We start from the raw sequence: 26421 nt of genomic DNA, 5'->3' as shown, positions 1-26421 counted from the left end.
GAACAGGCCCATCACAGCTAATGAAATTGAAGTAGTTATCAAAAACCTTCCCAAAAATAAAAGTCCTGGACCAGATGGTTTTACAAATGAATTCTACAAAACCTTCAAAGAAGAACTAATACCTCTACTTTTAAAAGTCTTCCAGAAGATTGAAGACACTAGAATACTCCCTTCCAGCTTCTATGAAGCCAACATCACTCTAATACCAAAAGCAGACAGAGACACAACCAAAAAAGAAAACTACCAACCAAAATCTCTGATGAACTTAGATGCTAAAATATTGAACAAAATTCTAGCCAACCAGATACAGCAGTATATTAAAAAGACTGCTTATCATGACCAAGTAGGGTTTATCCCAGGGATGAAAGGTTGGTATAATATACGTAAATCAATCAGTGTGATCCACCACATCAATAAAAGCAAGATCAAAAACCACATGGTCATATCAATAGATGCAGTGAAAGCCTTTGACAAAATACAACATCCCTTTATGATCAAAATACTACAAAAAAATGGGAACAGATGGAAAGTTCCTGAAGATAGTGGAGTCTATATATAGCAAGCCTACAGTCAACATCATACCCAATGGTGAAAAACTGGAAGCATTTCCTCTGAGATCAGGTACTAGACAGGGCTGCCCACTATCACCATTACTATTCAACATAGTGTTGGAAGTTCTTGCCATAGCAATCAGGCAGGAACAAGGAATTAAAGGCATACAGATTGGAAGAGAAGAAGTCAAAGTCTCCCTATTTGCAGATGACATGATAGTATACATAGAAAAACCTAAGGAATCCAGCAAGAAGCTTTTGGAAATCATCAGGCAATACAGTAAGGTGTCAGGCTATAAAATTAACATTCAAAAATCAGTGGCATTCCTCCATGCAAACACTAAGTTAGAAGAAGTTGGAATCCAGAAATCAATTCTTTTTACTATAGCAACAAAAACAATAAAATATCTAGGAATAAACCTAACCAAAGAAGTGAAAGACTTGTATACTAAAAATTATGAGTCACTACTCAAGGAAATTGAATAAGAAGTGGGAACATATTCCATGTTCATGGGTTGGAAGAATTAACATCATCAAAATGAATATATTACCCAGAGCCATTTAACAAATTTAATGCTAGCCTCATTAAGATCACAACCACATTTTTCAGGAGAATAGAATAAATGCTACAAATGTTTATCTGGAAGCAGAAAAGACCTAGAATTGCCAAAAGAATCTTGAGAAGAAAGAACAGAACTGGAGGCATCACACTCCCAGATCTCAAATTGTATTATAGGGCCATTGTCATCAAAACTGCTTGGTACTGGAACATGAATAGACACATTGACCAGTGGAATAGAACTGAGAGCCTGAAAGTAAGTCCCACACCTATGGACATCTAATCTTTGACAAAGGTGCTCAGACTATTAAATGGGGAAAGCAGAGTCTCTTTAATAAATGCTGTTGGAAAAAATGGGTTGAAACATGCAGAAGAATGAAACTGAACCACTATATTTCACCAAACACAAAAGTAAATTCCAAGTGGGTCAATGACTTGGATGTTAGACCATAAACTATCAGATACTTAGAGGAAAATATTGGCAGGACACTTTTCCACATAAATTTTAAAGACATCTTCAATGAAACAAATCCAATTACAAAAAAAAAAAAAAAAGACTAAGGCAAGCATAAGCCTGTGGGACTACATCAAATTAAAAAGCGTCTGCACAGCAAAAGAAACCACTACCCAAACCAAGAGACCCCTCAGAGAATGAGAGAAGATCTTTACATGCCATACATCAGATAAGAGTTTAATAACCAACAATATATAAAGAGCTTGCCAAACTCAACCACAAGAAAACAAATAACCTCATCCAAAAATGGGGAGAGGACATGGAAAGAATATTCACCACAGAAAAAATCCAAAAGGATGTGAAACATATGAAAAAATGCTCCAAGTCTCTGATTTTCAGAGAAATGCAAATAAAGACAACGATGAGATATCACTTCACTTCTATGAGAATGTCAGACATCAGAAAAGGTAACAGCAGCAAATGCTGGAGAAGTTGTGGGGTCAAAGGAACCCTCCTGCACTGCTGGTGGGAATGTCAATTGGTCCAACCTCTGTGGAGAACAGTTTGGAGAACTCTCAGAAGGCTAGAAATGGACCTACCCTATGATCCTGCAATTCCTCTCCTGGGGATATATCCTAAGGAACCCAACACACCCATCCAAAAAGATCTGTGTACACATATGTTCTTGGCAGCACAATTTGTAATACCCAAAACCTGGAAGCAGCCCAGGTGTCCAACAACAGATGAGTGGCTGAGCAAGTTGTGGTCTATATGCACAATGGAATACTACTCAGCTGTTAAAAATGGTGACTTCACCGTTTTCAGCCGACCTTGGACGAACCTTGAAAAATTCATGTTAAGTGAAATAGAAACAGAAGGATGAATATGGGATGATCTCACTCTCAGGCAGAAGTTGAAAAACAAGACCAGAAGAGCAAACACAAGTAGAACCTGAACTGGAATTGGTGTATTGCACCAAAGTAAAAGACTCTGGGGTGTGTGTGTGTGTGGGGGGAATACAGGTCCAAAAAGGATGACAGAGGACCTAGTGGGGGGTTGTGTTGTTATATGGAAAACTGGGAAATGTTATGCATGTACAAACTATTGTACTTACTGTCTAATGTAAAACATTAATTCCCCAATAAAGAAATTTAAAAAAAAAGGAAGAGAAACAGAGAGATACCTGCAGCCCTGCTTCACCACTTGTAAAGCTTTTCCACTGCAAGTAGGGACTGGGGGCTTCAGCCCAGGTCCTTGCCCTCTGTAACATGTGTGCTTAACCAGCTGTGCCACCACCCAGTGCCTCTCTTCCTCTGCCTCTCTCTCTTTCATTTTTCTTTTTCTTTTCTTTTCTTTATTTTTTTTTCTGTAAGGAAGTGTCTTTTTTGTTTTGGATTAATTGCTTTTATTTTCCTGAAAAAGAACTTGACAAGTCCAGAGCTGGAGCAGACCAGAGAACCAAGTCCTGGCATGGACCTGAAAGTGATGTGCTCAGTAGCTCTGCTGTCTCCCTGGCCTGGGAGAACATCCTGTGATTCAAGGCCACAGAGGAAGGAAATCCCGCTCCACCCAAACTCGGTCCCCTCTAGAATCCCTTCCAGGGATTGGCAATTTAAAAGGAAAAGAATTTACAAATAACAAGTGAGCTGCCTCCCTGACCACTGGTCTCAATACTTTAATGGAATATTCTGGAGTAAAATAAATAAACCACAGGAATGTGCCAAGCAGTGTGACTGCTCTGAGTTTAAATATAGAGACACTGGGTCTTCAGAAGTAGTGCACAGATTATAGACAGGCTGGATCACAGCAGGAACTGGGAGAGAGCTTTGCCTCTGTTTCCCCGCTGTGCTCCTGGCAGCCTCCAGTTCTGGGGCTCTGCTGAGGCTGGGAAGCATTCACAGCCAGCACCCTTGGACTCCTGAGAGTAGTTTGTGATTTTCTCTTGCTCAGAAACCAGCTGACACGGGAGAGAATATGAAACAGCCTCAGAGCAAGTGACCTTTTAGTTCCAAAAAAAGCAACTACAGGGAGTGTGGAACCCCTGGCCTCAGCCCTACCTGTCCTGGGAAGCACCTCGGGGAGCTGGGAGCAGGAGGTCTGACGCCCCAGGGAGAGTCCTAGAAGGGACTTACCAGGAGAGATGGTTTGATGTCAAGATTTCAGGAAGAGAGGAAGTCTGTGAGGACTTGGACAGTCAGTCTGTGACTGACTGACTGACTGACTGACTGACTGACTGACTGACTGACTGACTGACTGACTGACTGACTAGAGAGAATGGGGGGACATAAAACTTCCACTGTCCCTCCCACCCCATTTCTTTCTTTCTTCTTGTGAATGGGCAGTTTCATCACTTAAAGATGGACATTTTCATTCAGACTGAAAGCCAGGGACAGGGGTAGATAGCATTAATAGTTTATACAAAGGAGAGTCTCATGCCCGAGGCTCCAGAGTCCCAGGTTCAATAACCCACCAGCACCATAAACTAGAGCTGAGCAGTGCTCTGGTAAAAAACAAACAAACAAAAAAGAAAAAAAAAAACACCAGGAGGGGGTTAGGGTGGTGGATAGCAAAGCCAGTAGAGCACAACTGTTATCATGCACAAGGACCAGGGTTCAAGTCCCCACTCCCCCACCTGCAGGAGGGAAGCTTCACAAATGCTGAAGTAGTTCTGCAGGTGCCTCTCTTTTCTCTCTCCCTCTCAATTTCTCTCTATCTCTATAAAATAAATCAATCAGGGAGTCGGGCGGTAGCGCAGCGAGTTAAGCGTATAGTGCAAGGACCAGCGAGAGGATCCTGGTTGGAGCCCCCGGCTCCCCACCTGCAGGGGAGTCGCTTCACAGGCGGTGAAGCAGGTCTGCAGGTGTCTCTCTTTCTCTCCCCCTCTGTCTTCCCTTCCTCTCCCCATTTCTCTCTGTCCTATCCAACAACGATGACATCAATAATAACAACAATAAGAACTACAACAATAAAACAAGGGCAACAAAAGGGAAAGTAAATAAATAAATATTAAAATTTAATTAATAAATAATCAACCAATCAAAAGAGAAGGGAGGATGCCAGCCAGGAGGGGCGGCTCAGTGGATAAAATGTTGGACTCTCAAGAATGAGGTTTCATAGCTTGACTCTAGGCTTCTCATGTGCTAGAGTGATATTGTTTTGTTTTGTTTTCTCCGGCTATTGCTGGGGCTCGGTGCCTGCACTACAAATCTATCCTGAGGCCATCGTTTCCTGTTTGTTTGGTTGGTTGGTTTGTTTGTTTTGTTATTAGATAAGACAGAGAAATTGGAGAGTTGGGCGGTAGTGCAGCGGGTTAAGCGCAGGTGGCGCAAAGCGCAGGGACCGGCATAAGATTCCTAGTTCGAGCCCCCAGCTCCCCACCTGCAGGGGAATCGCTTCACAGGTGGTGAAGCAGGTCTGCAGGTGTCTATCTTTCTCTCCCCCTCTGTCTTCCCCTCCTCTCTCCGTTTCTCTCTGTCCTATCCAACAACGAAGACATCAACAACAACAACAGTAACTACAACAACAATAAAAAACAAGGGCAACAAAAGGGAAAATAAATAAATATATAAATTTTTTTTTAAAAACTTGAAATAAGACAGAGAAATTGACAGAGGAGTGGGAGAGGGAGAGAGAAAGAGAAAGACACCTGCAGACCTACTTCACTGCTTGTGAAGTGACCCCTCTGTAGGTGGAGAGCCAGGGGCTCCAACCCAGATTCTTGCGAGGGTCCTTGCACTTGGTACTATGTGCGCTTAACCTGGTGCACCACGGCCCAGCCTCCCTTCTCTATCACTAATTATTTCTTAATCATTTTATTTATTTATTTATTCCCTTTTGTTGCCCCTTTGTTGTTGTTGTTGTAGCTATTATTGTTGTCGTTGTTGTTGGATAGGACAGAGAGAAATGGAGAGAGGAGGGGAAGATAGAGAGGAGAGAAAGATAGACACCTGCAGACCTGCTTCACCACTTGTGAAGCGACTCCCCTGCAGGTGGGGAGTCGGGGGCTCAAAGTGGGATCTTTATGCTGGTCCTTGCGCTTTGCGCCACATGTGCTTAACCCGCTGAGCTACCGCCCGACTCCCTCACTAATTCTTAAGTAGATGAATCTTGTGGTCCAGAAGGTGGTGCAGTAGATAAGGAATTGGACTCTCAAGCATAAGGTCCTAAATTCAATCCCCCCGCAGCACATGTACCAGAGTGATGTCTGGTTCTTTCTCTCTATCACTTCTCATGAATCAATAAAACCTTTTAAAAAAAATAAGTAGATAAATCTTTAAGAATGGATGAAAGCAAGAAAGGAGGAAATAACAAGAGAAAGGAAGAAATGAAATGAAATGAAATGAAATGAAATGAAATGAAATGAAATGAAATGAAATGAAATGAAATGAAATGCAATGAAATGGACAGGACCAGAAATACCTCACTAGGTATGGTGCCTGCCTTGCTGTAAACACAGCCCAGGTTTCAGCCCCCACACCCCCCAGGATGGTAAAACATGTAGGGAAGCTCAGTTGTTGTAGTCTGTCTCTCATCTAGCTCTCCCCCCCCCCACCCCATCTCAATGAAAAAGCATCCTGGAGCAGGGAAAGTGTCCATGTGTGAGGAGGTCCTAGGTCTGAAAAAAAGGGAGGGAGGGAGACCAGAGCTTCTCCAAGTGCCATGGTTCTCCCATGTGAGACCAGGGCTCAAACCTAGATTCTGCACAGGGGAAGACATGTCTTCTACCTAGTGAGCTCGTTCTCTCTCTTCTCTCTCTCTCTCTCCTCTCTCTCCCCCCCCCCCAAATCTCACATTTGAAAAAAAAAGTTATTTATTTATACATATTAGAGAGAATAAGACTGAGAGAGAGGGAGTCAGGCAGTAGCGCAGCGGGTTAAGCACATGTGGCGCAAAGCGCAAAAATGGGAGTAAGGATCCTGGTTCGAGCCCCTGGCTCCCGGCTCCCCACCTGCAGGGGAGTCGCTTCACAAGCAGTGAAGCAGGTCTGCAGGTGTCGAACTACCGATGCCTGTGGGAGGGGGCCCAGAGAGGAGAGAGAAGGAGCTGGGCCAGGCTTCTCTCCTACCCTTGCCAGCTGCAGGGAGAAGGCAGTGGCATTCCAGAGGCTCCAGGCTCAGCCTTGGCAGACCAGGGCTCATGGGTCTCCCTAGCTCCTAGTTACAGGCCCCAGGCCGGTTCTAAAGAGGGACTCTCATTCAGGAACGTCCCCAGCTTCCCTGGGGACACCACACACACACACACACACACACACACACACACACACACACACACACACACACACGCTGCCAGAGACACCTCTGGGGTTTTCACAAGTTTTCTAGACTTCGCACCACAGCCTCAGGAAACTGGTCAGAGAAGGGAAGTAATGGCTCCATGTTCCCAGAACTCCCTAAAAGTGCCAAGATTCCTCTGCTTGACTTCAATAGCTAAGTCCCTTCTTTTTGCTTCTCTTCATTTCTAACTCTCTTTTTCTTTCACTTCAGATAGATGGAGAAAAACAGTGCAGCATAGCTCCATAAGCTTCCCTTGGTGCTATAATGTTCTCATGTGGTGCTGGGGCTCAAACCTTGGGCCTGCAGCAAGGTAAGGGGATACACAGCCTACTGGGTGAACTATCTCCCAGTCCACAGGGTGGGTTGCTTGTTTGTTTGCTTGCTTAGAACTTTTTTTAATTCTTTTATATATATATATTTTTTTATTTATTCCCTTTTGTTGCCCTTGTTGTTTTATTGTTGTAGTTATTGTTGTTGTTGTCGTTGTTGGATAGGACAGAGAGAAATGGAGAGAGGAGGGGAAGACAGAGAGGGGGAGAGAAAGACAGACACCTGCAGACCTGCTTCACCACTTGTGAAGCGACTCCCCTGCAGGTGGGGAGTCGGGGGCTCAAAGTGGGATCTTTATGCTGGTCCTTGCGCTTTGCGCCACATGTGCTTAACCCGCTGAGCTACCGCCCGACTCCCTCACTAATTCTTAAGTAGATGAATCTTGTGGTCCAGAAGGTGGTGCAGTAGATAAGGAATTGGACTCTCAAGCATAAGGTCCTAAATTCAATCCCCCCGCAGCACATGTACCAGAGTGATGTCTGGTTCTTTCTCTCTATCACTTCTCATGAATCAATAAAACCTTTTAAAAAAAATAAGTAGATAAATCTTTAAGAATGGATGAAAGCAAGAAAGGAGGAAATAACAAGAGAAAGGAAGAAATGAAATGAAATGAAATGAAATGAAATGGACAGGACCAGAAATACCTCACTAGGTATGGTGCCTGCCTTGCTGTAAACACAGCCCAGGTTTCAGCCCCCACACCCCCCAGGATGGTAAAACATGTAGGGAAGCTCAGTTGTTGTAGTCTGTCTCTCATCTAGCTCTCCCCCCCCCACCCCATCTCAATGAAAAAGCATCCTGGAGCAGGGAAAGTGTCCATGTGTGAGGAGGTCCTAGGTCTGAAAAAAAGGGAGGGAGGGAGACCAGAGCTTCTCCAAGTGCCATGGTTCTCCCATGTGAGACCAGGGCTCAAACCTAGATTCTGCACAGGGGAAGACATGTCTTCTACCTAGTGAGCTCGTTCTCTCTCTTCTCTCTCTCTCTCTCCTCTCTCTCTCCCCCCCCCCCAAATCTCACATTTGAAAAAAAAAGTTATTTATTTATACATATTAGAGAGAATAAGACTGAGAGAGAGGGAGTCAGGCAGTAGCGCAGCGGGTTAAGCACATGTGGCGCAAAGCGCAAAAATGGGAGTAAGGATCCTGGTTCGAGCCCCTGGCTCCCGGCTCCCCACCTGCAGGGGAGTCGCTTCACAAGCAGTGAAGCAGGTCTGCAGGTGTCGAACTACCGATGCCTGTGGGAGGGGGCCCAGAGAGGAGAGAGAAGGAGCTGGGCCAGGCTTCTCTCCTACCCTTGCCAGCTGCAGGGAGAAGGCAGTGGCATTCCAGAGGCTCCAGGCTCAGCCTTGGCAGACCAGGGCTCATGGGTCTCCCTAGCTCCTAGTTACAGGCCCCAGGCCGGTTCTAAAGAGGGACTCTCATTCAGGAACGTCCCCAGCTTCCCTGGGGACACCACACACACACACACACACACACACACACACACACACACACACACACACACACACACACACGCTGCCAGAGACACCTCTGGGGTTTTCACAAGTTTTCTAGACTTCGCACCACAGCCTCAGGAAACTGGTCAGAGAAGGGAAGTAATGGCTCCACGTTCCCAGAACTCCCTAAAAGTGCCAAGATTCCTCTGCTTGACTTCAATAGCTAAGTCCCTTCTTTTTGCTTCTCTTCATTTCTAACTCTCTTTTTCTTTCACTTCAGATAGATGGAGAAAAACAGTGCAGCATAGCTCCATAAGCTTCCCTTGGTGCTATAATGTTCTCATGTGGTGCTGGGGCTCAAACCTTGGGCCTGCAGCAAGGTAAGGGGATACACAGCCTACTGGGTGAACTATCTCCCAGTCCACAGGGTGGGTTGCTTGTTTGTTTGCTTGCTTAGAACTTTTTTTAATTCTTTTATATATATATTTTTTTTTATTTATTCCCTTTTGTTGCCCTTGTTGTTTTATTGTTGTAGTTATTGTTGTTGTTGTCGTTGTTGGATAGGACAGAGAGAAATGGAGAGAGGAGGGGAAGACAGAGAGGGGGAGAGAAAGACAGACACCTGCAGACCTGCTTCACCACTTGTGAAGCGACTCCCCTGCAGGTGGGGAGTCGGGGGCTCAAAGTGGGATCTTTATGCTGGTCCTTGCGCTTTGCGCCACATGTGCTTAACCCGCTGAGCTACCGCCCGACTCCCTCACTAATTCTTAAGTAGATGAATCTTGTGGTCCAGAAGGTGGTGCAGTAGATAAGGAATTGGACTCTCAAGCATAAGGTCCTAAATTCAATCCCCCCGCAGCACATGTACCAGAGTGATGTCTGGTTCTTTCTCTCTATCACTTCTCATGAATCAATAAAACCTTTTAAAAAAAATAAGTAGATAAATCTTTAAGAATGGATGAAAGCAAGAAAGGAGGAAATAACAAGAGAAAGGAAGAAATGAAATGAAATGAAATGGACAGGACCAGAAATACCTCACTAGGTATGGTGCCTGCCTTGCTGTAAACACAGCCCAGGTTTCAGCCCCCACACCCCCCAGGATGGTAAAACATGTAGGGAAGCTCAGTTGTTGTAGTCTGTCTCTCATCTAGCTCTCCCCCCCCCCACCCCATCTCAATGAAAAAGCATCCTGGAGCAGGGAAAGTGTCCATGTGTGAGGAGGTCCTAGGTCTGAAAAAAAGGGAGGGAGGGAGACCAGAGCTTCTCCAAGTGCCATGGTTCTCCCATGTGAGACCAGGGCTCAAACCTAGATTCTGCACAGGGGAAGACATGTCTTCTACCTAGTGAGCTCGTTCTCTCTCTTCTCTCTCTCTCTCTCCTCTCTCTCCCCCCCCCCCAAATCTCACATTTGAAAAAAAAAGTTATTTATTTATACATATTAGAGAGAATAAGACTGAGAGAGAGGGAGTCAGGCAGTAGCGCAGCGGGTTAAGCACATGTGGCGCAAAGCGCAAAAATGGGAGTAAGGATCCTGGTTCGAGCCCCTGGCTCCCGGCTCCCCACCTGCAGGGGAGTCGCTTCACAAGCAGTGAAGCAGGTCTGCAGGTGTCGAACTACCGATGCCTGTGGGAGGGGGCCCAGAGAGGAGAGAGAAGGAGCTGGGCCAGGCTTCTCTCCTACCCTTGCCAGCTGCAGGGAGAAGGCAGTGGCATTCCAGAGGCTCCAGGCTCAGCCTTGGCAGACCAGGGCTCATGGGTCTCCCTAGCTCCTAGTTACAGGCCCCAGGCCGGTTCTAAAGAGGGACTCTCATTCAGGAATGTCCCCAGCTTCCCTGGGGACACCACACACACACACACACACACACACACACACACACACGCTGCCAGAGACACCTCTGGGGTTTTCACAAGTTTTCTAGACTTCGCACCACAGCCTCAGGAAACTGGTCAGAGAAGGGAAGTAATGGCTCCACGTTCCCAGAACTCCCTAAAAGTGCCAAGATTCCTCTGCTTGACTTCAATAGCTAAGTCCCTTCTTTTTGCTTCTCTTCATTTCTAACTCTCTTTTTCTTTCACTTCAGATAGATGGAGAAAAACAGTGCAGCATAGCTCCATAAGCTTCCCTTGGTGCTATAATGTTCTCATGTGGTGCTGGGGCTCAAACCTTGGGCCTGCAGCAAGGTAAGGGGATACACAGCCTACTGGGTGAACTATCTCCCAGTCCACAGGGTGGGTTGCTTGTTTGTTTGCTTGCTTAGAACTTTTTTTAATTCTTTTATATATATATTTTTTTTTATTTATTCCCTTTTGTTGCCCTTGTTGTTTTATTGTTGTAGTTATTGTTGTTGTTGTCGTTGTTGGATAGGACAGAGAGAAATGGAGAGAGGAGGGGAAGACAGAGAGGGGGAGAGAAAGACAGACACCTGCAGACCTGCTTCACCACTTGTGAAGCGACTCCCCTGCAGGTGGGGAGTCGGGGGCTCAAAGTGGGATCTTTATGCTGGTCCTTGCGCTTTGCGCCACATGTGCTTAACCCGCTGAGCTACCGCCCGACTCCCTCACTAATTCTTAAGTAGATGAATCTTGTGGTCCAGAAGGTGGTGCAGTAGATAAGGAATTGGACTCTCAAGCATAAGGTCCTAAATTCAATCCCCCCGCAGCACATGTACCAGAGTGATGTCTGGTTCTTTCTCTCTATCACTTCTCATGAATCAATAAAACCTTTTAAAAAAAATAAGTAGATAAATCTTTAAGAATGGATGAAAGCAAGAAAGGAGGAAATAACAAGAGAAAGGAAGAAATGAAATGAAATGAAATGAAATGAAATGAAATGGACAGGACCAGAAATACCTCACTAGGTATGGTGCCTGCCTTGCTGTAAACACAGCCCAGGTTTCAGCCCCCACACCCCCCAGGATGGTAAAACATGTAGGGAAGCTCAGTTGTTGTAGTCTGTCTCTCATCTAGCTCTCCCCCCCCCACACCCCATCTCAATGAAAAAGCATCCTGGAGCAGGGAAAGTGTCCATGTGTGAGGAGGTCCTAGGTCTGAAAAAAAGGGAGGGAGGGAGACCAGAGCTTCTCCAAGTGCCATGGTTCTCCCATGTGAGACCAGGGCTCAAACCTAGATTCTGCACAGGGGAAGACATGTCTTCTACCTAGTGAGCTCGTTCTCTCTCTTCTCTCTCTCTCTCTCCTCTCTCTCTCCCCCCCCCAAATCTCACATTTGAAAAAAAAAGTTATTTATTTATACATATTAGAGAGAATAAGACTGAGAGAGAGGGAGTCAGGCAGTAGCGCAGCGGGTTAAGCACATGTGGCGCAAAGCGCAAAAATGGGAGTAAGGATCCTGGTTCGAGCCCCTGGCTCCCGGCTCCCCACCTGCAGGGGAGTCGCTTCACAAGCAGTGAAGCAGGTCTGCAGGTGTCGAACTACCGATGCCTGTGGGAGGGGGCCCAGAGAGGAGAGAGAAGGAGCTGGGCCAGGCTTCTCTCCTACCCTTGCCAGCTGCAGGGAGAAGGCAGTGGCATTCCAGAGGCTCCAGGCTCAGCCTTGGCAGACCAGGGCTCATGGGTCTCCCTAGCTCCTAGTTACAGGCCCCAGGCCGGTTCTAAAGAGGGACTCTCATTCAGGAACGTCCCCAGCTTCCCTGGGGACACCACACACACACACACACACACACACACACACACACACACACACACACACACACACGCTGCCAGAGACACCTCTGGGGTTTTCACAAGTTTTCTAGACTTCGCACCACAGCCTCAGGAAACTGGTCAGAGAAGGGAAGTAATGGCTCCACGTTCCCAGAACTCCCTAAAAGTGCCAAGATTCCTCTGCTTGACTTCAATAGCTAAGTCCCTTCTTTTTGCTTCTCTTCATTTCTAACTCTCTTTTTCTTTCACTTCAGATAGATGGAGAAAAACAGTGCAGCATAGCTCCATAAGCTTCCCTTGGTGCTATAATGTTCTCATGTGGTGCTGGGGCTCAAACCTTGGGCCTGCAGCAAGGTAAGGGGATACACAGCCTACTGGGTGAACTATCTCCCAGTCCACAGGGTGGGTTGCTTGTTTGTTTGCTTGCTTAGAACTTTTTTTTAATTCTTTTATATATATATATATTTTTTTTATTTATTCCCTTTTGTTGCCCTTGTTGTTTTATTGTTGTAGTTATTGTTGTTGTTGTCGTTGTTGGATAGGACAGAGAGAAATGGAGAGAGGAGGGGAAGACAGAGAGGGGGAGAGAAAGACAGACACCTGCAGACCTGCTTCACCGCCTGTGAAGCGACTCCCCTGCAGGTGGGGAGCCGGGGTTCGAACCGGGATCCTTATGCCGGTCCTTGTGCTTTGCGCCACCTGCGCTTAACCTGCCGCGCTACAGCCTGACTCCCTGCTTAGAACTTTTTAAAGATTTGTTCATAGGAATGGGTGGGGTGCACCCAGTAGAGCTCATCAACATGCACAAGAACCTGGTTTCAAGCTCTCAGGTCCCCACCTGCAGGGGGGGGAGGGTCACAAGCAGTGAAGCAGGGCAGCAGGTCCATCTCTGTCTGTCTGTCTCTCTTTCTCTCAAAGATTTTCTTTTTTTTTTAGGTAACTTTTTATTATTATCTTTATTTATTTATTGGATAGAGACAGCCAGAAACCGAGAGGGAAGGGGATGACAGAGAGGAAGACAGAAAGAAAGACACCAGGATGCAGGGGAGTCGCTTCCCAGGCGGTGAAGCAGGTCTGCAGGTGTCTGTCTTTCTCTCCCTCTCTCTGTCTTCCCCTCCTCTCTCCATTTCTCTCTGTCCTATCCAACGACACACTATCAACAACAATAATAATAACCACAACAATGATAAAACAACAAGGGCAGCAAAAGGAAAAATAAATAAATAAATATTAAAAATTTTAAGAAAAGAAAAAGAAAGACACCTACAGTCCTGCTTCGCCACTCAAAAAGCTGCCCCCCTGCAGGTGGGGACTGGGGGCTCAAACCTGGGTCCTTGTGCATCATAACATGTGTGCTCAATTAGACGTGCCACCACCCAGTCCCCCCCTCTCCCTCTCTATCTCCCCCTCCTCTATCAATTTCTTTCTGTCTCTAGCCAATAAATAAGCAAATTTTAGAAAGATTCATTTATGAACAGGAGAGAAGGAACCAGAGCAATGCCAGGGATCAAACTCAGTACCTCAAGCTTCTAAATCCAATGCCCTAACCACTGCACCCTCTCCTGGCCACCCTTCCCCTACACACAGACACACACAGACACAGACACACGCACCCTTTTTTTTTTTTTTTTTTTTAGTACATCATGACAGACTGAACCAAGGGCCTCACGCTTGCATAATTTTGCCTTCCCAACACAATCTTTTAATTGGGTTAGGGTGAGGGCAGAAGAGGAGAGACAGAAAGAAGGATAGAAGGCCGGCAAAATAGCTCACTTGAACAGTGCTGCTTTACCATGTGCGGGACGGGCTCCAGGTTCAAGCCCAGGACCCAGGATGCAGGATCGAGCCCAGGCCCCACAGCACTAGAGGATACTTCACCTTTGGTGATGCCCGGCTCATCCCCACTACCACCAAAGCCTCTCACATACGGCAAGCCATGTGCTTTACCGAATGAGCTCTCTCCCAGTGTCTCAGAGACCAAGTTCTTCTGAATAATTCACACAAAGGCACTCAGAACTCATCAGCACCCCCAGGGAGAGCTCTCCCACCACAACGCCACAAATGAAGCACCCAGTGGCTGGTTCTTCACCAGCAAACTGCGTGGGACCACGTCAGATTCAGAGGTCAGCCCTCTGCACACATGACACTCTGCTTCCTCAGCCCCTCCAGCCTGGGGTTCTCCCCCCCTCCAGAATGATGAAGAAACCCCCCCTGCTGCAAAGACCTGTCAGAACATCAAGCTAGCTGAGGCAGAAAGAGAGCACTGGGACTTTCATGGGAGAGGTCCCGGGTTCTATCCCCAGCACTACCCACCGTACGTGGGTGACCTGGTCAAAACAGAGAAGTGAATATAACAGTCCAATGTCTCAGAGCACCGAGAGCCCAGCAATTTCACTTTTGCTTTCTGTCTAGCAATCCCCCCACGGCTGTTTAACGGGCCACAGACACAGGGACAGATGAAGAGGGCAGAGGCTCCTGCCTGGCTCCTTCCCGCAAATGTGGAACATGGAGAGAGAGGAGACAGTGAGGGGGCTGGTAGGCAGGTGTCACAGGACGCGGCTTTAACAGCTGTAGAAGTGGTTCACTGGCAGAGCACAGAACCTTCATGCACAGGGTCCCAGGTTCAATCCCCAGCACTGCATATGCCAGAGTGATGCTCTGATTCTCTCTCTCATAAAATAAATGAATTACTTTATTTTTAAATCAGAAAGGCTGGTGGAACCAAGAGAGAACTCTCTGTGGGGAACATACCTCTGAGCACAGGACCCTTGTCCCAAGCCTTGGAACCACATGGTAGCACCATGGTGATAGGGAATGCCCCGTGGATGGTGGTACAACACTCTCTCTCTCTCTCTCTCTCTCTCTCTCTCTCTCTGTCTTCCTCTATAGGTAATAAAGAGAGGGAGAGAGACAGAGAAACACCTGCAGCCCTGCTTCTCCACTTGTAAAGATTTCCCCCTGCAGGTGGGGGCCAGGGGCTCAAACCTGGGTCCTTGTGCACTCAACCAAGTGTGCCACCACCCACCACCTGGGCCCTCTCTCTCTCCCTCTTTATTACCCCTTCCTTCTCAATTTCTGGCTGTCTCTATCTAATAAATAAAGATAATTTTTAAATATTTTTTTTTAAATCAAGATTGGACAGGGGGCACACAGTGGCACACCTGATTAAGTGTTCACCTGATTAAGTGCACAAAGACCCAGGTTCAAGCCCCTGGTCCCCACTTGCAGGAAGAAAGCTTCACAAGTGGTGAAGCAGGGCTGCATGTGTCTCTCTGTCTCTCTCCCTCCCTATCTCCCCCTCCCCTTTCAATTTCTCTCTATCTATATCCTATAATAAAAAAATCAGGATTGGTCAAAAAGTAGTGGAATGAATAATAGCACATGCAAGAAACACTAGGATAAAAATAAATGAATAATGGGAGTCGGGTGGTGGTGCAGTGGGTTAAGCACACGTGGCACAAAGCGCAAGGACTAGCAGAAGGATTCTGGTTCCAGCCCCTGGCTCCCCACCTGTAGGGGAGTCGCTTCACAGGCGGTGAAGCAGGTCTGCAGGTGTCTATCTTTCTCTCCTCCTCTCTGTCTTCCCCTCCTCTCTCCATTTCTGTCTGTCCTATCCAACAAGGATATCAGTAACAACAACAATAAGAACTACAACAATAAAACAACAAGGGCAACAAAAGGGAATAAATAAATAAATATTTTTTTAAAAAATAAAATAAAGGAATAAATAAATAAAGGGCAGGGGTAGATAGCATAATGATTATACAAAGGGACTCCCATGCCTGAGGCTCCAAAGTCCCAGCCTGGTTCAGTCCCCATCCACCCGCCCCTCTTGCTCTGGTCAAAAAATAAATAAATGTCAGTTCTAAATGACTCAGAAAGAGTCAAACTCACAATGGGCACAATTTGCGGCACCAAGCCGTGACCTGACATTTCCCTGTTGTCTAAAAAGAACAAAGAATCTGCTCTCCCAGTGCCAGAAAAAAATTCAAAGCACTGCATTTTGTAAGCCTGGGTCCTTTTCATCAGGAACTAGACTGGCATTCTCAAGCAAAAAAAAAAGGGAAGCGTTCACTGCCACTAGTCCTGTTCTCTGGATGTTGTAGGTCTAAAAAATCTGGGGAAATATTTGCCAGGTAAAATAAAAAATTTACAGCAGATCTTCTCATAAAACAACAACAACAACAATAATAATAATAATAATAATATGGAGTCCAAGCCTGCCCCCCCACCCCTGCATTGGAGAAAGCTTTGGTGTTGTGGTTTCCCCCCTTTCTTTCTCTATCTCTCTCTTTCTCTCTCTCTCTCTCTCTCTGCCTTCTCTGATTCCATCTAAAAACAAACACCAATCAATCTAATATATTTTTTCTACTTGTGTTCTATAACATTAACTTATTTTTTGTCCCTGGCAAGATTTCCTTTCCAAAATTCAATGAAAGCATTACTCCTATTCATCTCGTGATTAGGACTGAAAAATAATCACATTAGAGGAGAGTCTTTAAAATGATTTCTAAATTGTTAGGTTCTCTTCAATGATCTCCAGGCACTCTTTGTGTGGATTACAATAACAATAATAGAGATTTATGAAGGAGTGCTTAATAAGCACAGGAAGCCAGGCTCTGAGCACTTCATAACTATCAATAGCACTTCTATTTTTAATTAAATAGAAAGATACAACCAGGAAGCAGAGCAGATTCGAGACTCTAGCAAAGTCCCGCCAGTGAGGCGCAGGGTGAGAACATAATGCCACGTTCAGAGTCTACTTCAAAATGCCCCAGCCCACTTAGCCTGGCACGGCACACCTGTTACTGAGCACATGTTGCCACACACAAGGGCAGGGTTCCACTTCCCACGCCGGCCGTGAAGCAATGCTTCAGGTGTCTTTCTCTCCTTACCATCCCCCTTCCCTCTCCACTTCTATTAATCCAATAAATAATAAAATGATAAAAAAAAATAACTCATGGGAGTTGGGTGGTTGAGCAGCGGGTTAAGCGCAGGTGGCGCAAAGCGGGAGACCTGCGTGAGGATCCCAGTTTGAGCCCCCGGCTCCCCACCTGCAGGGCACTCGCTTCACAGGCGGTGAAGCAGGTCTGCAGGTGTCTGTCTTTCTCTCCCCTTCTCTGTTTTCCCCTCCTCTCTCCATTTCTCTCTGTCCTATCCAACAACAATGACATCAATAATAACTACAACAATAAAACAACAAGGGCAACAAAAGGGAATAAATATTTTTTTTAAAAAATTTAAAAAATAACTCATAGGGACTGGGTGGTGGCCCACCTGGTTGAGCGCACACGTTACAATGCGAAATGACCCAGGTTCGAGCCCCCATCCCCATCTGCATGAGGGAAACTTTGCGAGTGGTGAAGCAGATGTCTTTCTCTCTTTCCCCCTCTTCCTCTCAATTTCTGACTGTCTCTATCCAATAAATAAAGATAATAAAATAAAAAATAATCAGAATAAATAAATCATAAAGGTGGGCAGGGGAGATAGCATAATGGCTCTACAAAAGGCTTTCATGCCTGAGGCTCCAAGGTCCAGTTAGGTTCAATCCCCAGCACCACCATTAGCCAGAGCTGAGCGATGCTCTGGTAAAAATTAATTAATTAATTAATTAAACCATTATGCTGTCTCCTCAGCCCAAAGACTTTTTTTTAAGCATATTTTTTTTAATTAAATAGAAAGATACAGATTGAGGGTCCGGCGGTAGAGCAGCGGGTTAAGTGCACGTGACGCAAAGCACAAGGACCGGCATAAGGATCCCGGTTCGAGCCCCCGGCTCCCCCACCTGCAGGGGAGTTGCTTCACAGGCAGTGAAGCAGGTCTGCAGGTGTCTGTCTTTCTCTCCCCTTGTCTTCCCCCCTCTCTCCACTTCTCTCTGTCCTATCCAACAACAAACGACATCAACAACAACAATAATAACCACAAGGTTACAACAACAAGGGCAACAAAAGGAGGGGGGGGGATGGCCTCCAGGAGCAGTGGATTCACAGTGCAGGCAAGGAGCCCCAGCAACCCTGGAGGCAAAAAAAAAGAAAGAAAGAAAGATACAAATTGAGAGAGAGCCCAGAGCGCACTGCTCAACTTTGGTTTATGGTGATCCAGTCCCAGACACAGAACCATAGTATACTGGGTCCAAGGCTTCTGGGTCCAGGGATTCAGGTCTGACTCAGGAAGGCAGGCTGGACTTCTCTGAGGTGCTGTGCCCCCCTCATAGCTGCCTTCTTGGGGGGGAAGGGGTCTGTTCCCCATAGGGGTTGCCAATACCTGCCAGGGATCCACTCCCACCTCGATGCACAGGTGGCCTCTGGCTGACCTACCCGTGACACCCGATACCCTGCTTCCTCCCGGAGCCTCTGAACTAAGTCACAGCGGGGATGGGGCAGCGCCCCAAGCAGCGTCCCCAATTCCACCCCCCCACCCTGCACTTACGATGGGGGCGCGCATCTTTCCCGGGAGACGGGGACCCTGGGGTCAGGCTTGGATTTCGCTTTTTGTAACCACAGAAACACCTAAAAGCAATGAGGGGTAGTGTTATTTAAAGGAAACGGGGGTCCCCCCTCCAAATCCCAACGGGCTGGGGGGGTGGCTTCCGACAGGGAGACCCGGGGACCCTCCTGCCTGTGCCTGGCCTTGACCTTCCGGGGCCCTGGAGGCGACCGGCTTGTCCCCCCCCAGCCCTCCCCCGGCCTGTGCCCCAGTGTAATCGGCCGTCCAGGCGCACCGCACCCCGAAAGTGTTGGGGTGAGCCCGGCGCAGGGGAGGGGCTGCTCCTCGGCCTGTTTACTCTGCCCGCCCCCAACACCTAGGGCTCCCACACAGCTCTCGGGGGCCGGACCGACACCCCAAAACAGCTCACCCTGCTTAAAGCCCCCTCCCGAAAGATTTGCTCCACCCACCCACCCCCATTTGCGCCCACCTCGGGGTGCAGCCAGACTCTGGAGAGAGGAGACTGGGAATGGCCGCAGAGTCCAGCCGGCCGGGTGAGGTCAGCGCCGCCCCTCCCCGGGGACCTGGCCAGTGACAGCGGCCGCCGCCCGGCGACAGGGACACGGGGCCCCGGGACAGGCCGCCCCGCCGGGGCCTCCCCCGCCCCCGCGCCCCCACGCCGCTGCCCAGACCCACTTCCCCCAGACCTTGAAGTTGCAGACCTCGGAGAAGTGGGATCCCTGTGAATGTTTTGTCTTCGCTCTTGGGAGTGCAAGTTCGAGGAACCAAGAGACAGGAGAGTTTCAGAGGAGTTAAAGTCAAGATCTTGCCCCCAGGGTGAGTCCGTGCCCCCAGGGGCACTGGAGGGAACTCCAGTGCTGAGAACCCCACTTCCACCCCAGCCTCTGTGTCTGTCTGAAAAAGTTGGCTGCAGCAGTTAAAAAGTGGAATGGCAGCAACAACAAAAGATATATATAGATATATACATGTACATGTATATGTACTGTGTGTGTGTGTGTGTGGTTCCAGAGGTGACACAGTGAATAAAGCACTGGACACTCTACCGTGAGGTCCTGAATTCAATCCTGGGCAGCACTTGTACCAGAGTGATGTCTGGTTCTTTCTCCTCCCCCTTACTCTCTTATCATTTTTCATGAATAAATAAAATATTTTAAATAAAATAATATATATTTTTTTTTACTTTTTCACTTTATTTCATTTTTCTAATATTTGATAGGACAGAGAGAAATTGAGAGGGAAAGAGGAGAAAGACAACTGCAGCCCTGCCCCACCACTTATGAAGCCCCACCCCCTGCAGATGGAGACCGGGAGCTTGAACCCGGGCCCTTGTGCGTTGTAACATGTGGGTCCTTGTGCATTGTAACATGTGTGCTCGACCTAGGGGTGCCACCAAACTCTCCCTCATGACAGAGTTTTATTTATTATGTATGTATGTATGTATTTGTTTTTTCCCAGAGCACTGCTATAGACAGAGAGAAACACACACAAACATGTTTTATAGAAACATACACCCTGCTCAGCTCTGGCTGATGGTGGTGCTGGGGATTGGACCTGGGACCTTAGAGCCTCAGGCATGAAAATCATTTACAGAACCATTATGCTGTCTCCCCAGCCCGATCCCCCATCCTCCCCAAAAGACTTTAAATAAAATTAAAAGCTTAAAAACAGGGGTCTAGAAAGAATTGTTAGTCTGTATAAACTAGAGTGAGATCCAGAGTATCATCCATTTAGTTTTATTTATTTTTAACACAGCACTGTTCAGCTCTGCCTGAACAGTGTGAGGAATTAAACCTGAGATTCTGGAGTCTCAGACATGAGTGTCTCTGCCTACAGAATATGCTATCTCACCCACCCTTAGAACCAATCAATCTGGTACATGAGGCCCCAGGGTTAGAACTGGGGACTTTGGTAGCGCAGCAGGTTAAGCGCACGTGGCACAAAGCGCAAGGACTAACCTAAGGATCCAGGTTCGAGGTCCAGCTCCCACCTGCAGGGCAGTCGCTTCACAAGCGGTGAAGCAAGTCTGCAGGTGTCTGTCTTTCTCTCTCCCTCTCTGTCTTCCCCTCCTCTCTCCATTTCTCTCTGTCCTATCCAACAATGACAACAACAAGGGAAACAAAAGGGAGTAAATAAATAAATATTTAAAAATAAATAAATAAAAAGAACTGGGGACTTCATGCCTGCAAGTCCTGTGCTGAGAGACCTCCCTCGTGGCAGAATTGTATGTATGTATGTATGTATGTCATATGTATGTATTTTTACCAGAGCACTGCTCAGCTCTAGTTATGGTAGTACTGGAGAGTCTTTTTACACAACCAGTATGTTACCTCCCTACCTACCCAGCAGTAGAATGGTTAATGCCGTCCCAAATCTGACACAGTACTCTGGTGAAAGACTGAATGATTGCAGGAATGAAGGATGAATGACTCCACAAGAGGAGAGTCAGCTCCCACTCCGTAATCCCCCCATCCCATCCCCAGCCAGCAAATCCGGTCCCTTCCCTGTCACGTGTTGCTTGTGGGACACAGGACACGCCTCCCGGGGCTCAGCTTTAAGCTGGAGTGAGGGTGACGTGGCGGGGAGGTCAGATTCCCTGTGAAGGTACTTTCAGACCCCAAAGGGGCAGCAGGAGAAGAAGTGTAAGGCGCCCAGCCCCGCATCTGGCCCTCGGTGGGGACTCACTGTGCCCAGCTCGGCTGGTCAGCATCACGGGTTACTCCCCAGCACCGGGAGAGTCTCTGAAGCAACGAAACAGCCTTCTGGACTGGCCACTGGCACAACAGGTCATGCCAGTGACCGAGGGACTGCCAGCTGTCCAGGACCGAAGACTGGGCTTGAAAGGAAGAAAGTTTCCAAAGAAGGAAAAGTCTCTCCCCCCTCCCTTCCAGAACTGCTCAGCTAGCACTCCCCTCACTTTCCACGCCCCCCTCTTCCTTTTGCTCAGGAAGTTGAAGCCTTTTTGCAACAGTAGAGCAAGAGGCTTGCAAGCTTGAGTTCTGTCTGTCTTTCCCTCCCTCCACTATTCATAACTAAGTTAAGCTTTATTTGTGTTGGAAAGTACATAACTAAAACAGGCAATCTTGTAAAATAATATTAGTTGCCAAGCTACCTGTCAACCTCTCTCTCTCTCTCCCTCTCCCCTCTCTCTATATATATGTATGTATTATATCTAGAGATTTACCTTACTTATTACATATGAAAAAGAGTTTTAAATGAGACAGTCAAGCCAGAACTCTGATGCTTTACCAGCTGAATTATTTATTTCCCCAGCCATGCCAAACTGTCTCTTAAACTCTGAAAACTATGGTGGCTGTCAAAGAGAAGGGAGTGGGGCACAGGAAATCTTCCCTTGAAATCTCAGAATAATGCGATATTTATTATTGTTGTTGTTGTTGTTATTATTACTATTACTATTGCCTCCAGGGTTATCGCTGGGGCTCAGTGCCTAAACTACAAATCCACTGCTCCTGGATGCCATTTTTTCCATTTGTTGTTGTTATTGTTGGATAGGACAGAGAGAAATGGAGAGAGCAGGGGATGACAGAGAGAGGGAGAGAAAGATAGACACCTGCAGACCTGCTTCACTGCTTGTGGGGCCACCTCTCTGCAGGTGGGGAGCCGGGGGGGCTCCAGCCGGGATCCTTGCACCTTGTACTGTGTCCGTTTAACCCAATGCACCACTGCCCGATTCTCATATGTATAAAAATTTTAAATTATGCTAGATGCTCTGGCTAATAAAAACAACAAAAAAACTAAACTAAACTTTGTTCTGAGGAGGTAGCATAATGGTTATACAAAAAAGACTTTCACGCCTGAGGCAGCAAAAGTTCCAGGTTTAATTCAATGCACCGCCATAAACCAGAGCTGAGCAAGGCTCCGGTGGGAGGCGTGGGGGTTGGGAATCACCACACTGAGTGACAGGAGAGGTGGTTCAGGGGTGGAGCACTGAACTTGCAACAATGAGGTCCCCGGTTTAATTCCTGGCACTCACAGTCACCAGAGATGCTCCAGTTCTCTCTTTCTCATTAATCAAAGAATAGATTAAAAAAAAAAAAAGCAGATTAGGGTTACATGGTATGGTATCAGGACTCTGAATTTTTACCTCTTGTGTAGCTGTCAGAAGCTCTCTGAGCAGAGGATCCCAGGACTGAGAAAGCTACCACAGGGTGACAGCAGCGTCCCCAACACCATCCCTCAGTCCTGTGTCACCTGGCCACAGTCTGGCTCGCTTGCCGTCTCTCCAGTCCTGCTTCCACAGAGGATTCAGCTTCCAGAGTCTCTGGGGAAGGCAGGAGTAACTGAGAACCTGGCTCAAAGCTAGATCTTATGTCGCATGGGGCAAGACCCCCTAAGGGTTCAGAGCAGGGACAAGAGCAGAGGAGAAGCAAGGTGGGAGAGGAGGGAGGGGCAGGCAGGGAGGAGAGCTGCTTTGCCTCAGAAGCCATGGGGACAGGAGGCTTTGCACCACTAAGCAACAACCCAGGCAACTGAGCAGCCCCAGGGATCTCAGGATGACTAAGGTGCCAGTTTCAACAGCTTCCCCTGATCAGAAGGCTTATAGGAGGGGCAACAAGATAGCTCCCTTGGATAGTGCCTTGCTTTGTCGTGTGTACCTGCCCTGGTTCGAGCCCAGGTGCCACTACACTGAAGGAAGCTTCAGTACTATGTCTCTTAGCTCTACCTCAAAAAGAAAGATGAGGAGGAGGAAGAGAATAATTACGGTCTTATAAAAGGAAGTAAGGTGGGAGTCGGGCAATAGCGCAGCGGATTAAACGCACGTGGCGCAGTGTGAGGATCCTGCAGGGGAGTCACTTCACAGGCTGTGAAGCAGATCTGCAGGTGTCTGTCTTTCTCTCCCCCTCTCTGTTGTTCTCTCCACCTGTTGCTGTGACCCCAACAGGAGTTTGGGACGATTAGCACACAAATGACGACACCCTGAGGAGGTGCTTCAGAGAAGGGGATGTAGAAAAGCAAGGGACTTGGAGCACGTTGCTCTCTTTGGCAGCTGTTGGTTCCTCTCCTGGTGAGAGGCATCTCTGTGGAGGTGCGCCAGGTATCCGCCATGGCTACTTCTCCTGGGAACTGAACACGTGTGACTCTGCTAGCTGGTCAACTTTTAGACCTCTCTACAGCCATGAGCAACCTTTACCAGAGCTGATAATTGTTTATCTTATGAGACTAAACTTTGGATAACTATCCTCAGACCTTATGGACCTAGTATACTCTTTTATTCTTCTTCTTCTTTTTAAATATTTATTCCTTTGTTGCTCTTGTTGCTTTATTGTTGTAGTTATTGTTGTTGTTGGATAGGACAGAGAAATGGAGAGAGGAGGGGGAGACAGAGAGGCGGAGAGAAAGACAGACACCTGCAGACCTGCTTCACCGCTTGTGAATCAACCCCCTGCAGGTGAGGGAACCTAGTATACTCTCAATCCTTAATGATAAGTGCTTAATTTGCCTTTTGCCTGTTTCACCCTAATAAACCTTGTACTGTTTAAACCAGTTTCCAGCTCCCCACTGTGAATCCTTTTCTGCCCCTCAAGCAGCTCCCAAAACCTTCTTAAGTTAAATAACAACACCTCTCTTCATTTTTCTCTGTCCTATCTAGCAACAACATCAAAAACAACAATAATAACTACAACAACAATAATAATAATAAAAACAATAAGGACAACAAAAGGGAAAATAAAAAAAAAAAAATTTTTTAAAGGAAGGAAGGTAGGCAGGGGGCAGCATAATCATTATGCAGAGACTCTCATGTCTAAGGCTCCAAAGTCCCAGGTTCAATCCCCTCACCACTATAAGCCAGAACCGAGCAGTGCTCTGATTAAAAAGAAAAAATGAAGGAGAGACGGTGCCGTGTAACTTCCTCTTGGATTCCTAACTCTGAAACCCCTCAAGTTCATCTGAAGAGCTTAGAACAAGCCCTAGAGAGAGGCCCTGAAGGTCTCCAATGGAGGAAACTGCAGCCTAACTTCCTCAACTTGCCCTTAAAAGAACACTGCTAGGTGGGGGTAGATAGCATAATGGCTATGCAAACAGACTCTCATGCCTGAGGCTCAGTCAAGTCCCAGGTTCAATCCCCCACTCCACCATAAGCCAGAGCTAAACAGTGCTCTGGTTATAAATAAATAAATAAACAAACAAACAAACAAACACTGCTGGGGGCCCAGGTGGTGAGTGCAAGTTACCATACTCAAGGACCTAGGTTCAAGCAGGAGAGCATAGGGAGCAGGAAAGCAGTGCTGCAGGTGTCTCTCTCTCTCTCTCTTTCTTTCTGTCTTCTGCTCAATCTCCCCCTGCCTATCAATTTCTCTACCCTATTAAAAATAAATAGGGGTCAGGTGGTGACGCACCTGGCTGAGCACACATGCTACAGTGAGCAAGGACCCAGATTCGAGCCCCCAGCCCTCAGCTGCAGGGGAGAAGCTTCATGAGTGGTGAAGCAGGACTACAGATATCTTTTCCTATATCTTCCCCTTCCCTCTAAGTTTCTCTTTACCCAAAATCAATCAATCAATAAAATATTTTAATGGGGGGAGTCAGGCAGTAGCACAGCAGGTTAAGCGCCAAGAGGCACAAAGCGCAAGAACCAGCGTGAGGATCCGGGTTCGAGCCCCCGGCTCCCCACCTGCAGGGGAGTCGCTACACAGGCGGTGAAGCAGGTCTGCAGGTGTCTGTCTTTCTCTCCCCATCTCTGTCTTCCCCTCCTCTCTCCATTTCTCTCTGTCCTATCCAACAATGACGACATCAATAACAACAGTAATAACTACAATAACAATGAAAAACAACAAAGGCAACAAAAGGAAAATAAATAAATATTTAAATAAATAAACAAATAAAATAAATATACATCCATGAAAGGTCCCCGATTTCCACTCAGGGGCCACCTGGAGAGGCACTGGCTGCAGTGAGGTTGGTTTCCTTTGGTCCAGAAGCTTTGGGTTGAGAGCTACCTGCCAAGATAGAGGACCACCACCTGCGGCCTGGCTGGCTGGTTTGAGTGCCTCAGCCCTCAGGCCATGATGACAGAGCCTGGTAGGAGCCTCTGAACCCAGCCAGGCCAGTCAGGAGACTGCTCTAGGCTAGAGGTGAACACACACACACACACACACACACACACACACACACACACACACACACACACACTCACACACACACACACACACACACACACACACACACACACACCATTCCTCTGGGGACATTCCCTTGGGTGGTGACAGCCTAGAAACTTCTGTGCCAGCAGATCCGGGAGGGCAGAGGGCATTAGTTCTCCCAGGGGTGACGCCAACTATCCCCATGCACATCCAGTTAGGAGAAACTGTTTCCCCCAGTAATAATCCCTTTTAAAAATTCATTTTATTGGGAGTTGGGCGGTAGTGCAGTGGGTTAAGCGCACGTGGCACAAAGCGCAAGGACTGGCATAAGGATCCCGGTTCGAGCCCCCCATCCCAGCCCCCGGCTCCCCACCTGCAAGGGAGTCACTTCACAGGAGGTAAAGCAGGTCTGCAGGAGTCTATCTTTCTCTCCCCCACTCTGTCTTCCCCTCCTCTCTCCACTTCTCTCTGTCCTATCCAACAACGACAATAAAAACAACAAGGGCAACGAAAGGGAAAATAAATAAATTAATAAAATTTATTTTAAAATTATTTTATTATTTTTAATATTCTATTTTAATGAGAGAGATACAAAAAAAAGACTAGAGCACT

At 47.1% G+C, this 26421-nt stretch overlaps 1 protein-coding gene across 2 annotated transcripts in view; it reads right to left on the bottom strand.

The window, feature by feature from the left end:
• The window catches only part of LOC103109473 (phospholipase A and acyltransferase 3), a 43175-nt gene extending 23757 nt beyond the window's left edge, over positions 1 to 19418 (bottom strand). The window contains exons 1-2 of one of the 2 annotated variants that reach the window (XM_060176191.1): positions 19396 to 19418; positions 18692 to 18771 (exon numbers count right to left, since the gene is read on the bottom strand). In XM_060176191.1, coding sequence (XP_060032174.1) covers positions 18692 to 18706 — 15 coding nt within the window. In that variant the 5' untranslated portion in view covers positions 18707 to 18771; positions 19396 to 19418. Of the gene's footprint in view, positions 1 to 18691; positions 18772 to 19178; positions 19328 to 19395 lie in introns of those variants that run through there. The other variant, XM_016186192.2, reaches the window with a different exon arrangement.
• Positions 19419 to 26421: the final 7003 nt, after the last annotated feature.

This window comes from Erinaceus europaeus, chromosome 17 (assembly GCF_950295315.1).
Source record: "Erinaceus europaeus chromosome 17, mEriEur2.1, whole genome shotgun sequence".
Taxonomy (NCBI): domain Eukaryota; kingdom Metazoa; phylum Chordata; class Mammalia; order Eulipotyphla; family Erinaceidae; genus Erinaceus; species Erinaceus europaeus.
The sequence above is the reverse complement of the archived record's forward strand: the minus strand, read 5'-3'. Positions and strand labels throughout refer to the sequence as shown.